The sequence below is a fragment of the Bufo bufo genome, chromosome 1 (genome assembly GCF_905171765.1).
Source record: "Bufo bufo chromosome 1, aBufBuf1.1, whole genome shotgun sequence".
Lineage (NCBI taxonomy): Eukaryota > Metazoa > Chordata > Amphibia > Anura > Bufonidae > Bufo > Bufo bufo.
The window spans coordinates 539,257,567-539,270,471 of NC_053389.1; the positions used below are offsets into that span (position 1 = coordinate 539,257,567).

The following is a 12,905-nucleotide window of genomic DNA, read 5'->3' on the forward strand; positions in this document are numbered from 1 at the left end:
CGGAAGTACTGAGAAGGAGAAAGTATGGCCTTCTGTCCCATTTCAGAAATGTTTTGAAGACCTTGCCAAACAGTAAGCCAGACCCTCCATTCAACTGCGTTAACAATGAGATGAGTTTGGAAGAAATACCTCCACATTCAGGCATACGCGGACAATACATATATTGGACACAATAGCCAACACTATTACGGAGCACAATGGACCAGAAAAGTGGCAACTGCTTTTATACATAGAGGTAACTGTGTTTTGTAAACCTGTAATCTAGCATACATGAAGAATGGCTAAATGTTCACAAATCATTTTAGGCGTGATATAGCAAGTTAGATTATCCAAAGGAAAAAAATAGATAAAGAAGGTGTTATTAACCCAATCAGAATCAGGCAAAAGTGCAAAAGAAAGGCAAGCAGCAGATTGCTTGCTGCTGGCAAAAACTATCGCTGATATTGCGCTTGATATACATGACCCCATTATACCTGAAAGAGAATGAGTAGTTATGATAGGGGACAAGCCGAAAAAGCACTTTGCATGTATTAATAATCCAGATGGAAGCTTTCCATGCAAAATCACATAGTCACAAAGAGAATACAATACAAGTGATGTGTCAGTGCGCCAATCATAACCATCCGAATAAGATTTATTGTACAGTTATTGTGACAGTATTTTATGTAGTTTTTATTCATTTCATTGTTTTAGGCCAGTTTCAGATGGTTGTATTATGGGCATGGCACTTTAAAGGGGGTTGTCTCACTTCAGCAAATGGCATTTTTCATGTAGACAAAGTTACTAGAAGCAACTTACTAATGTATTGTGATTGTCCATATTGCTTCCTTTGCTGTCTTGATTCATTTTCCCATCATATTATGAACTGTTCGTTTCCCTGGTTACGACCATCCTGCAAACCATCAGTGGTGGCCGTGCTTACACGCTATAGGAAAAAACACCGGCCTATTTGGTGGCCTGGACCATGGGACTACACATAGACTAGAGCTTTTTCCTATAGTGCGCAAGCACGGCCACCACTGATGGATTGCAGGGTGGTCATAACCATGGAAACGAGCAGTGTATAATGTGATGGAAAAATGAATTCAGACAGCAAAGGAAGAAATATGGACAATCACAATACATTAGTAAGTGCCTTGTATTAACTTCCTCTACATAATAAATGCTATGTGCTGAAGTGAGACAACCCCTTTAACTCTTCTGTGCTTCTGAACTGAACTTGGATCACTATAGAGCAAAAGAGTCATCTTAGTTTAGTTCATGTAGAAACATAAGAAGTCTATTGCTTCATATTGTAGAAGCTGAAACATGGCAGTATCAATTGACTCCACTGTTAGAAGCATAAATTGCCACTAATCCACTAGGCAATAGGCATTCTTTACCTGAAGCCTTCATGAGGAATCATAAGGCTACTTTCACACTAGCGGCGCGGACCTCTGCTAGTGTGAAAGTAGCCTAACCTGAAAAGACAGAGGTAAAGGGGTGCAGAGCTTACTGTCAGAACAATGCCCCTATGTTGAAGGACAATAATCCTACTATGCCGAGATACCACATTATATGGATTCTATACTATGGTATCATGATACTAAGGTTAGTGTTTCTGAAAAAAGGGGTGCCCCCATAAGTACGGCAAGTTGTGGTCTCAATGGACGACCAGTAGTAGTCTTAATGTCTGAGTGCCTGATATAATCAATGTCGGAATGGGAGGGGGAGAGGGGGTGAGTTACACATAGAATGTGTCGGCAGATAAGAACCATTTGGCCCATCTAGTCTGCCCAATATACTGAATACTACGGATAGCCCCTGACCCTATCTTATATGAAGGATAGCCTTATGCCTATCCCATGCATGCTTAAACTCCTTCACTGTATTTGCAGCTACCACTTCTGCAGGAAGGCTATTCCATGCATCCACTACTCTCTCAGTAAAGTAATACTTCCTGATATTACTTTTAAACCTTTGCCCCTCTAATTTAAAACTATGTCCTCTTGTAGAAGTTTTTCTTCTTTTAAATATTCTTTCCTCTTTTACCTTGTTGATTCCCTTTATGTATTTAAAAGTTTCTATCATATTCCCTCTGTCTCGTCCTTCTTCCAAGCTATACATGTTAAGGTCCTTTAATCTTTCCTGGTAAGTTTTATCCTGCAATCCATGTACCAGTTTAGTAGCTCTTCTCTGAACTCTCTCCAAAGTATCAATATCCTTCTGGAGATATGGTCTCCAGTACTGAGCACAATACTCCAAATGAGGTCTCACTAGTGCTCTGTAGAGCGGCATGAGTGCCTCCCTCTGTCTACTGGTAATGCTTCTCCCTATACACCCAAGCATTCTGCTAGCATTTCCTGCTGCTCTATGACATTGTCTGCCTACCTTTAAGTCTTCTGAAATAATGACCCCTAAATCCCTTTCCTCAGATACTACTGATTTTATATTCTGCTCTTGGGTTTTTACGCCCCAGGTGCATTATCTTCTTTCAGTTTGAGTGGGTGGAGGGTGAGGGAGGCGGATGGAATGGAACTGGTTAGACCTGTACCTGATTTGTTAATTCATGGACGCCTTTGTGTTGGAATACTTTGAAAATCACATTTTGTATATGGAAAAGTGATTATATATAAGTAAAAATGATCTGATTTAAAAAAAAAAAAATGATAGACTCGGGTAGATTTTTTTTTTTTTTTATAGGAACCCAGCCAGCCAGCCAGAATCCTACTCCATACTGATGAGTGGGCAAGCAACCCAAAAACAGCTGTCTACAGATGGATGTCTATCCTGGCTATATTCCCTGGTCATGTCCCAAGGCACGTTAAAGAGTCTGATTGTAACTCATAGGGAGCATCTTCCACAAGCTGGCACTGGTGAGATGGTTCTCCTTTCTCAGGAGATACCGCTTTGCATATTGCTTTCCCATGGAGCACTGCCAATAAGTCTCCATACTTCTAGTAAGTCTCTTTAAGGAGAACTGGCACCCTGCCTGAGCTTCACTGGGATCTGATAATCCCGTAACCAGACATTTCTCTAGGCAGTAAACCTGAACCTACCGCCACTAAGGATGGTTAAGACTGGATTGTTAGAAGATTCATCTGGTTTTAAAGGTCCTGTGTAGGGAGTTGCTTTCTTGTCCATATAATTTCGCTGTGCCACTGGACATACTGTACTTATTGTCAACCATTAGTCATGTACAATATTCAGCATCCCTGAATATTAAAAAACTGTTACTTTCAAAAAATGAAGCCAGTTTTCCTCTTTTTCAGCAAATGCAGGACATCACTAAACATTTAGGTACATACAGTAAGTAATGTAACACAATGCACATTGAGTAGATAGCATTTTACCAGACTGTCTAGTGAAAAGAACCATTGCAGAAGATGCTCTAACCTAATGGGTATTAAACGGTATCATCATCTGCATATCAAGACACCCTTGCTTCTAGTCATTAGACCCCTACCTCTTCAGAGCCTTCATGGTGGAATCAGAGGTGTCATTTAAAATCTTGAAGAATAGTCTTGAGTCTTTTGAGTCTTGAGAAAGCCATTCATATGGCCAATTATGGTAATGGTGGTTGGAGTAAATACCGAATTGTTTCCCTGTAGCATGTGAACATCAAACACCTGTCATGTAATCTCATCAGATACTAAACAAAGGCTGTGCCCTCTCATTAGACCCTAGTCAACTGCAGCAAACTAACTAATGAGGTTGTGATTGCAGGAGGAGGATAAATGAACAAATCAGAAAAGAACAACTGCAAGAACATATTTTGCTCAATAAAGCCAGATCAATGGTGGCACCAACTGCAAATGCACCCATCTTTAACAACAAGCACAGACGTCTCCAAATCTGTCCAATAATAATATACACAGTAAGATTTTCCAGATCTTTGCTAAAGCAATAGACCATAAAACCAGAATTTTTGCAAATCTGCGTTATGGTAGTACAAGATGTTACCTTTCTTCCATTCATTTATCATAAAATAGTGTAATGGATGCTCAGAATGTCATTACATGGTAACCCCTTCCAAAGTGCAATCAGGAGCTGGCACAATCTATGTCTATGCGTGTCTGTTTCCTAAGTGGCCTTGACTAAGCACTACATGAAGTTTGCAAGTTCTTGTGGAGGTTATTCAAGAAGACTTTAGGAAAGAAAAAGAAATTGCAAAAAGCAAGGAGAAGGTGACAAGTCAACACCAACAAAGCACTTCCAGCGCATGCTGATAATGGGAGCAGAAATATTCCAATGCATGTACGGTAAGAGGATACATAGCACTTCTAAGATAGCCCTCGCCCCACTAGGTTGTCACTGCTCCTCTGAAGTTGTTACTGCCTGGCTACTAAAAACTCAAAGTGGCTCCTAAATCTTAATTAATTCGTCCATCCTGAAGGCAAACACGGGTGAGAAGAGAACGCTGAGGTCAGTCTGAACATTACAATATCCAGCCCATCCCCATAGACGTCAGTATGTCCAGCATTATCCAGGCTATTGACATCCATTTGGTGACAGTATTAGCGACTCTCTATCAAGCAGAAGGTGTAATTGCCACTGAACGGTCATTTTAGGTTGCACTGCTGAACTACGTCCTCATTTGGCAGCACTTGCCCCCATTTTTATCTGGGACAGTCTTAAGACAGGTACCAAATATGATGCAGTGCTGAAAAGAAAGACTACTAGTAGGCTACACAGGAAACGGCTATCCTACCTAGCCGTCTGTACCCAAAACCCAGGGCACCCTCACAAACAAAAGCTGCATTATGTGACAATCATGTGACCGCCATTATTTCCTAGAAGAGCATAGAAAATGGGTCACTGGACACGATATTGTTATACTGAGACATACACAGATTGGATATATTTATTGTATTTTAGTATATATATATATATTTTTGTTATATATAATATATATATATATATAACTTATGTAGCTAGTCCTACTGAAGTTATTTTACCTTCACGGATAGGCTGAGGGAGGCTAAACATGTAATAGACGGAGCTTGGGGTATTGCCTGGACAGGCATGGGACTGCAATTATAAATTACAATGCCCTTTCCTCACTTCGCAGTCCTATTCATCTTTTTGAAACATTGAGAGACAGATTGGACATCAGGGAACGGATAAGCCACAGGACGACCTGTATTTCTACACAAAAGCCTAAGTGTGGAAAAATGGCACCCTGTGTCACCCATTCTTCACTTCCTGAAAAAAACAAAAAACATATTCATGGAAAAGGCCATTTAAACAGCTCTTGGCAGAACAAGTGCTGATTGTCTCCCCCGCACGTATCAGAGCAGAAGAAAATCACCAGCACTGAGACAGGGCCTCCTCCGGGGAGAGGAAAGGGTTACACAAAACGTGCCAAATAAAAATGAGTATTTTTTTTTTATTTTTTTTTTAATAAACCCATGAATCCAATCTAACAATGCAGAATATGAGGTATGGTAAATTGCAGAAAGATGATCTCTCTTGTACACAAATGATCAGATGCTGGAAATGCACTTTTGTGGCGGTTTTCACCTAGGACACGTCCACTTACTACTGTCACGGAGGTCAGAGTGTGGCTAATAAGCATCATTCGGCACAGAGCGTATGGTTTCACCCCAACAATACGCTCTCTAACCAGGCATCATGGTGGGGGAAGGCGTCTATGGCTGCATAGGGGACCACACACTGTAAATCACATCTGTGCATATTCCGCAAGATGTGACTCTGAAGCAGACTGATGTGGAGAGTTTGGCCACAGATCTACTCTGGAGGGGAAATCATGTCCTAAGCCACGACTGCAATCATTAAACACATAATGAAGCCCACTGTGCATTCCTCATTAAAGCAGCCAGGAAGGAGAAGAAGAAGGAGAAGAAGCCTCCTCTGCTTCCAAACACACAGACAAGACAGCAATGATGTGGGATCAATTAGGAGGCTTCTTCCTATGAACTTTCCATATTCTTGTTTTTCAAGGATCAAAATTCTGCACCACAGGAAACACCCCCCTGGCAAGTTCTCCTTGACATTTGTGAAGAAGAAAAAAAAAAACCTGGTGCTTCATTAAGACAGAAGAAAGCAAAAGTGCAATAGGGAAAGGGCTGGGAAATGGGAGAAGGATATATCTGAGCAGCCAACCTCCAGACATGGCAGGGAGAGCAGCCTGTATTACCAAGCGGAGGAGCATGGCAAGGTCCAGGCAGAAGCCACACATCCAGCATCTCTCCATCACTGAGGAGACCTAGCCCCAGAAACCCTTTCAGAAGCACAACCCAATGAGCCATCTCCGGTGATGTTTGCTGAGAACATCCCAGAAGATCCAGACTTTCCATCAAATCTGCCTGGTATGAAACACTGCTATAGCAACAGATGGGAGCTTTGTCTTCCCTCAGTGACAACAAGCCATGGTGCACCACAAGTAACAGGCTGACTGGCTGAGGACAACGACTGCGACATTAGGAAGGGAGGGAGAGGGCAACCATAAGTTCTGGAGGTGCACAGATGGCAAGGACTGGCATAGTGTAGCGTGCCCTAGGTCCTCACCAGGCTGCAGATGCCTCCATGTCAAGAGGACACCACACAACTCTCACACTGTGCATCTCCAATGCTCAGAGACCACCCAAAAAAAGCCCACTTCATGGAGTTGAGTGGCCTGAGCCGCAGAATGGCTGCCTCCTCCTGCCCTTTCCATAGAACTTTAGTGCCATCTATTGAGAACTTGCTGAATAAAAGGGGATCGGGGCACCTATTGATCTGGATGCCAAACAAGCCAATTACTCCACAGGATTGTCCCTACAGCTCGGTCCTTCCACCTGCACAATTCCACGCACTTCACCGCTAATTGCCGCTCAATGGGAGCTGTGCCCAAGGCGCCACGCATCTTACCGCATAGCTCCAGCATATTTACCTTCTTTAAGGAACTGAGAGTGGATGAGAAAGAGAAGTAAACAGCAGATGGCCGCCCCTGCTAGTGCCCATAGAGCCTTCAGCAGCTGCATGTCGCTCCCCAAGTCGGCGAATCCCCACAAAGTGACAGAGTGGATCCCCAGCACCGCGACGCATGAAGGAGCTCACAGCAAAGTCTCAGGCTTCATGCTCTGCCCCAGGAAGCCCCCGACCATCCATGAATCAGCTTTCTGCTCCTCAGAGTTGGCCAAGATTGCGCAATAGATAGGAGCCATCCAAGATCCCGGTCAATTCCTGGCCATCTCCCCAGGTGCCCCTTTCCTGTCGGCTCGGGGTGCCCCCCAGGATTGCTGCGACTTGTCCTGCGCCCCTCTCTCTCCTCCCTGGCACGGGGCTTCAGACGCTCATTCCGATGCAGGCACCCGGCGGCGAGGAGGAGCGGGCAGAGCTGGAGACGGTCCGCGCCGCAGCTCAGGCTTCTGCTGCTGCTGATTGCGGAGGCTGCGCTGCTTCTCCCTCCTGTTCTCAGGGAGGAATGTGCGATGCCGCTGCCCTCCCTTCCTCCCTCTCTCCCTCCCTCGGCGGGTACAGGGCTGGCTGGTAATAGAGGTGGGTTATTTATTGTGTCAGTGCCCGCTGTCCGCTGCCTCCTTATTTGAACAGTGCCCGAGCTCAGCGCAACTTTCCCTGTGAGGAGACTGTGACGTCACGGTGTGCCCCCCCTTCCCCGCCACAGCAGTGTCTATACCCCCTCTCCTCCCCCCGAGCTGTCACCCCCTCCTACAGAACGGGACAAGCGGGGCTTTCCTGCCCGGCCGGCACTGGGATTCCACCAGCCTGGTACCCAGTGCCACCTCAGAGTGCTGCATGGAGGCAGGCTGCGTTAATGATGCGGCCTGAGAAATGTACAGTCTGTGGCTGCCTATTGTGTGTGAATGGGCAGCTAATCTTGGCATGGTGTCTGGCGCCATAGTGATACACATAGTCGCTGGTTGTCTAGGACACATGAGGGGAATGAGCTCTTTCATGGCTCTTTATAGCAGAGACTGATGGATGTTAAGTTCCCTTGTCCTTACAGTCATGTGCTTGATGTGGCAGTATGGCGTCTGTCCGGCTAAGGGTGCCTTCACACGACCGCGTTTAGCAGTCTGGAAACCGCGCATCCGCAAAACACGGATACAGGCCATGTGCACCCCGCATCATCCAGTGGAAAGCTCCTGGCACCATACATGCGCGGTTTCCAGACTGCTAAACACGGTCGTGTGAAGGCATGGAAGACTGGGGCGACTTTTGGCATGCCAAACGTAGCCCTGCGGCATCGCAACCAGTGAACGTGAACCTGCAAGCTACCGCGACCCTACAGTGGCAGAAAATCCAGCAAACTGACGCCATTTACTTTTATTATGAGGCGAAATGCTGCACAGTGGCATGGCAGTGCCAGATCTTTGGGCGTATGTGACGGGCAGAGTCGCTGTGTAGCCTACCCCAGCCTAAATCTTCTGCATCATCACACATATATATAGTTCTGGTCGACTCCGATTTAGGGCTCATTCAGACGACCATATATTTGTGTCCGCATCCGTTCTGCAATTTTGTGGATAGGATGCGAACCCATTCATTTCAATATGGCCGCAAAAGATGTGGACAGCACACCGTGTGCGGCCGGCATCCGTACTTCCGTTCCGCGGCCCCGCAAAAAAAGATAAAGCATGTCCTATTCTTGTCCGCAACTGCGTGTGAATGAGCCGTAACTATTAGACCCATCCACGTAGAGCCAGGAGGCGGACATATTCATTATCAAATCCTCCAAGCATTGGATACAATCCTGGTATACCCTTATACTCTCGGGTCAGACATGTCATACAGTGTGACTAGTGGTGGTCCGGCAATCCTGTGTGAGGGGAGAGGTGGCCGTCCATGTGCAGTCATTCTCCCTGGAAATGGATATGAACGACAGAAATCGACACAAATCAATGGCGCTACTTGTGTCAAAAAAGTGTGAAGGATCCGTAACAATGTTCTAAATGGGGAGTGTAAGTCAGTGTGTGATTGGCTGCTGGGCTACTGCGCAATTGTATGGACGCTGTGCCACCTGTCGCCTCTCCTGACATGTCTGTCTGTTTTAGTCACTACTTCTATTCCCCATGTAATTAGAATTCGGGAGCATCTGTTCTGTTGTGCCATTCCTTTATTATTCCTGCTATAAGTTTATGAGTGAATTGCTAGCTGTTTGCAGTGAAGGTCCAGATGGGTGTTACCAGTTGTGGGTGTGTCCGTGCACATCTTGACACTATCCAATCAGTGCTGCCAGTGTCAGACTGTGCAGAAACACAACCCCCCCCCCCCCCAACTGGTAACACCCATCTGGATCTGCTAGTAATTCATTCCTGAACTTCCAGAAAGAATAATACAGGAATGTCACAACACAGAGTCGTAAGAACACGGGCTCTATTACCTGGAGAATGCAGTGAGTTACATATGACATAATTTGCATTTAGAAATCTGCATTGATTTGTTCCTCAGTTATTCTTTCTGGAAACATACGTCATTTATGAATAAAAGAGTGTGTCCCTCTATAATAAGAGTTTGAATGTGTAGAGACATGTCCCATAGATAAAGGGAATGGTAACACCCAGTTGTCAATTGACTTGAATTTTCATATCAAGGTCATGTATTTCCAGGAGGAATTATAGAGGACACAATCCAGAGTTCTAAGGAAAGGTGCTCCAAAACATTGGTAATTCAAAAATCCACTAAGACCTGTCAGGAGAGCATTTGCTGGTGGGAGCGACATAGACTTACTAAGGTGGGTAGGTTACAGTAAGTTGTGTTTACTGGGAGGCCATCCATTAAAAGCACATCTCATCCGGAGCGGAGAACCTCGCCAGAAGAAGGCTCTCGCGTTTGAGAACGGCTGGAATCCATGCATTACACAGATGGCGTTTATTACTGGCGCACCATGTAAAGCTACATTGACATGTGGAGGATTTCGGATCCGAGTGTATTCACGTCTCAGAAATTGCTGTGACTGAAAAGGAGTTCCATTCATGAACATGCACATCGATGTCTATAAGGCACATCTTTCCGGTTGTCATCCGGAAAAACGGATCCAGTATTTACCCTTTTCAACACAAAACCGGATCTGTTTTTCCAGAACACTTGAGGCCGGATCCGGCATTCCGACAAGTGTTCAGGTTTTTGGGCGGAGAGATAACTGCAGCATGCTGCGGTAGTTTCAACGGCCAAAAAACGTAAGAGGGACTGAACTGATGCATCCTGAACGGAATGTTCTCCATTCAGAGTGCATTAGGATAAAACTGTATTGAGCCCCTGTGACGGAACTCAATACCTGAAAAGAAAAACGCTAGTGTGAAAGTACCCTTAGAGATGAGCGAAGTTTACAAAAATCCACAAAGAAATTTGCTTTGTGACAAATGACTTAGTCATGTAAGTAGTGAGTGCAGTGACAGGGAACGGCGATTGAGCCTCCCCCGTCACTGAACCCTTCAGATGCCGCATTCATCGTTGATCGCGGCATCTGAGATGAAAAATGAGAGCTTTTCAGGGGTTAAAGATCCTGCGCAATATGCCGCGCTGTGCGTGATGACGTCATCGCGCTGTCCGGCGTGGTGACTTCATACGTCACTGCGCACAAGATTTCACGCAGCATCTTCAATCAAGATTGCCGCAGTGGCCTCTTCGTGCTCAAATGGATGAGTTAAGTATCATTTTTTTTACCGCTATTTCAGTAAAAATTGATTAGTTGGATACTTTAATTCGCTCAGCACTAGTAGCTAATATAATTCTCTATGAGCCGGGTACCTCCAAAAAAGAACTATACTTCAAACACAGGTTTAAATATAATAAACTAAGAAAGTGTCATTTTATATGCAGTCTAAATAGATTTCCTAGAAGGTTGACGTAATTGTCCAGGTGGATAAGAGCTGGAAATGAATATAGAATTAAGTCCTGCTCACCTATTCAGTCCTGCTCCAGTGCCGCTTCTCCTGCCAGCCCTGCGGCGCTAATGTCACATGCAGCAGTCAGTGACTGGCCTCAGTGGTGATGCTTGCATGTGCAGTACTCAGCACCACAGTGGTCATGTGTATGATGTACATGATGTCACTGTCACAGGACTAGCGGGAGAGTTAACGGGTGAGTATCAGCTATTTCTTTATTTTATTTCAGTTCCTGCTCTTATGGAAGATTCTTAAAATTCTGGACAACCCCTTTAACCCCTTAAGGACTCAGCCCTATTTCACCTTAAGGACCAGGCCATTTTTTGCAAATCTGACCAGTGTCACTTTACGTGCTGATAACTTTAAAACGCTTTGACTTATCCAGGCCATTCTGAGATTGTTTTTCCATCACATATTGTACTTCATGACACTGGTAAAATGAAGTAAAAAAAAGAAATTCATTTTTATTTATAAAAAAATAGCAAATTTACCAAAATCTTTAAAAAAAATTGCAAATTTCCAAGTTTCAATTTCTCTACTTCTATAATACATAGTAATACCTCCAAAAATAGTTATTACTTTACATTCCCTATATGTCTACTTCATGTTTGGATCATTTTGGGAATGATATTTTATTTTTTGGGGATGTTACAAGGCTTAGAAGTTTAGAAGCAAATCTTGAAGGTCTGAAGTCACTTTGTGAGGCTTACATAATAGAAACCACCCAAAAATGACCCCATTCTATAAACTACACCCCTCAAGGTATTCAAAACTGATTTTACAAACTTTGTTGACCCTTTAGGTGTTCCACAAGAATTAATGGAATTTCAAAATTTCACTTTTTTGGCAGATTTTCCATTTTAATAATTTTTTTCCAGTTACAAAGCAAGGGTTAACAGCCAAACCAAACTCAATATTTATGGCCCTGATTCTGTAGTTTACAGAAACACCCCATATGTGGTCGTAAACCGCTGTACGGGCACACGGCAGGTCGCAGAAGGAAAGGAATGCCATACGGTTTTTGGAAGGCAGGTTTTGCTGGACTGTTTTTTTTTACACCATGTCCCATTTGAAGCCCCCCTGATGCAACCCCTAGAGTAGAAACTCCAAAAAAGTGATCCCATGTAAGAAACTACACCCCTCAAGGTATTCAAAACGGATTTTACAAACGTCGTTAGCCCTTTAGGTGTTCCACAAGAATTAATGGAAAATAGAGATACAATTTCAGTTTTAGAGTAGAAACTCCAAAAAAGTGGCCCCATTTTAGAAACTACGGGATAGGGTGGCAGTATTGTTGGTACTAGTTTAGGGTACATATGATTTTTGGTTGCTCTATATTACACTTTTTGTGAGGCAAGATAACAAGAAATAGCTGTTTTGGCACCGTTTTTATTTTTTGTTATTTACAACATTCATCTGACAGGTTAGATCATGTGGTATTTTTATAGACCAGGTTGTCACGGATGCGGCGATACCTAATATGTATACTTTTTTTTAATTTATGTAAGTTTTACACAATGATTTCATTTTTGAAGCAAAAAAAATCATGTTTTAGTGTTTCCATAGTCTGAGAGCCATAATTTGTTCAGTTTTTGGGCGATTACCTTGGGTAGGGTATGATTTTTGCGGGATGAGATGACGGTTTTATTGGCACTATTTTGGGGTGCGTGTGACTTTTTGATCGCTTGCTATTACACTTTTTGTGACAAAAAATGGTTTATTTAGCACAATTTTTATTAAAATTTTTTTACGGTGTTCATCTGAGGGGCTAGGTCATGTGATAATTTTATAGAGCCGATCGATACGGACGCGGCGATACCTAATATGTATACATTTTTATTTATTTATGTAAGTTTTACACAATAATATAATTTTTGAATCAAAAAAAGAATCATGTTTTAGTGTCTCCATATTCTGAGAGCCATAGTTTTTTCAGTTTTTTGGCGATCTTAGGTAAAGTCTCATTTTTTGCGGGATGAGATGACGGTTTGATTGGCACTATTTTGGGGTGCATATGACTTTTTGATCGCTTGCTATTACACTTTTTGTGATGTAAGGTGACAAAAAATGGTT

General features: G+C 43.5%; 1 protein-coding gene across 1 annotated transcript in view; it reads right to left on the minus strand.

Annotated features, from left to right (window-relative positions):
• TAFA5 (TAFA chemokine like family member 5) overlaps window positions 1-7,426 on the minus strand; it is a 721,247-nt gene extending 713,821 nt beyond the window's left edge. The window contains exon 1 of the mRNA XM_040412213.1: window positions 6,875-7,426. Coding sequence (XP_040268147.1) covers window positions 6,875-6,965 — 91 coding nt within the window. The 5' untranslated portion in view covers window positions 6,966-7,426. The remainder of the gene's footprint in view (window positions 1-6,874) is intronic.
• Between the last annotated feature and the right edge of the window lie 5,479 nt (window positions 7,427-12,905).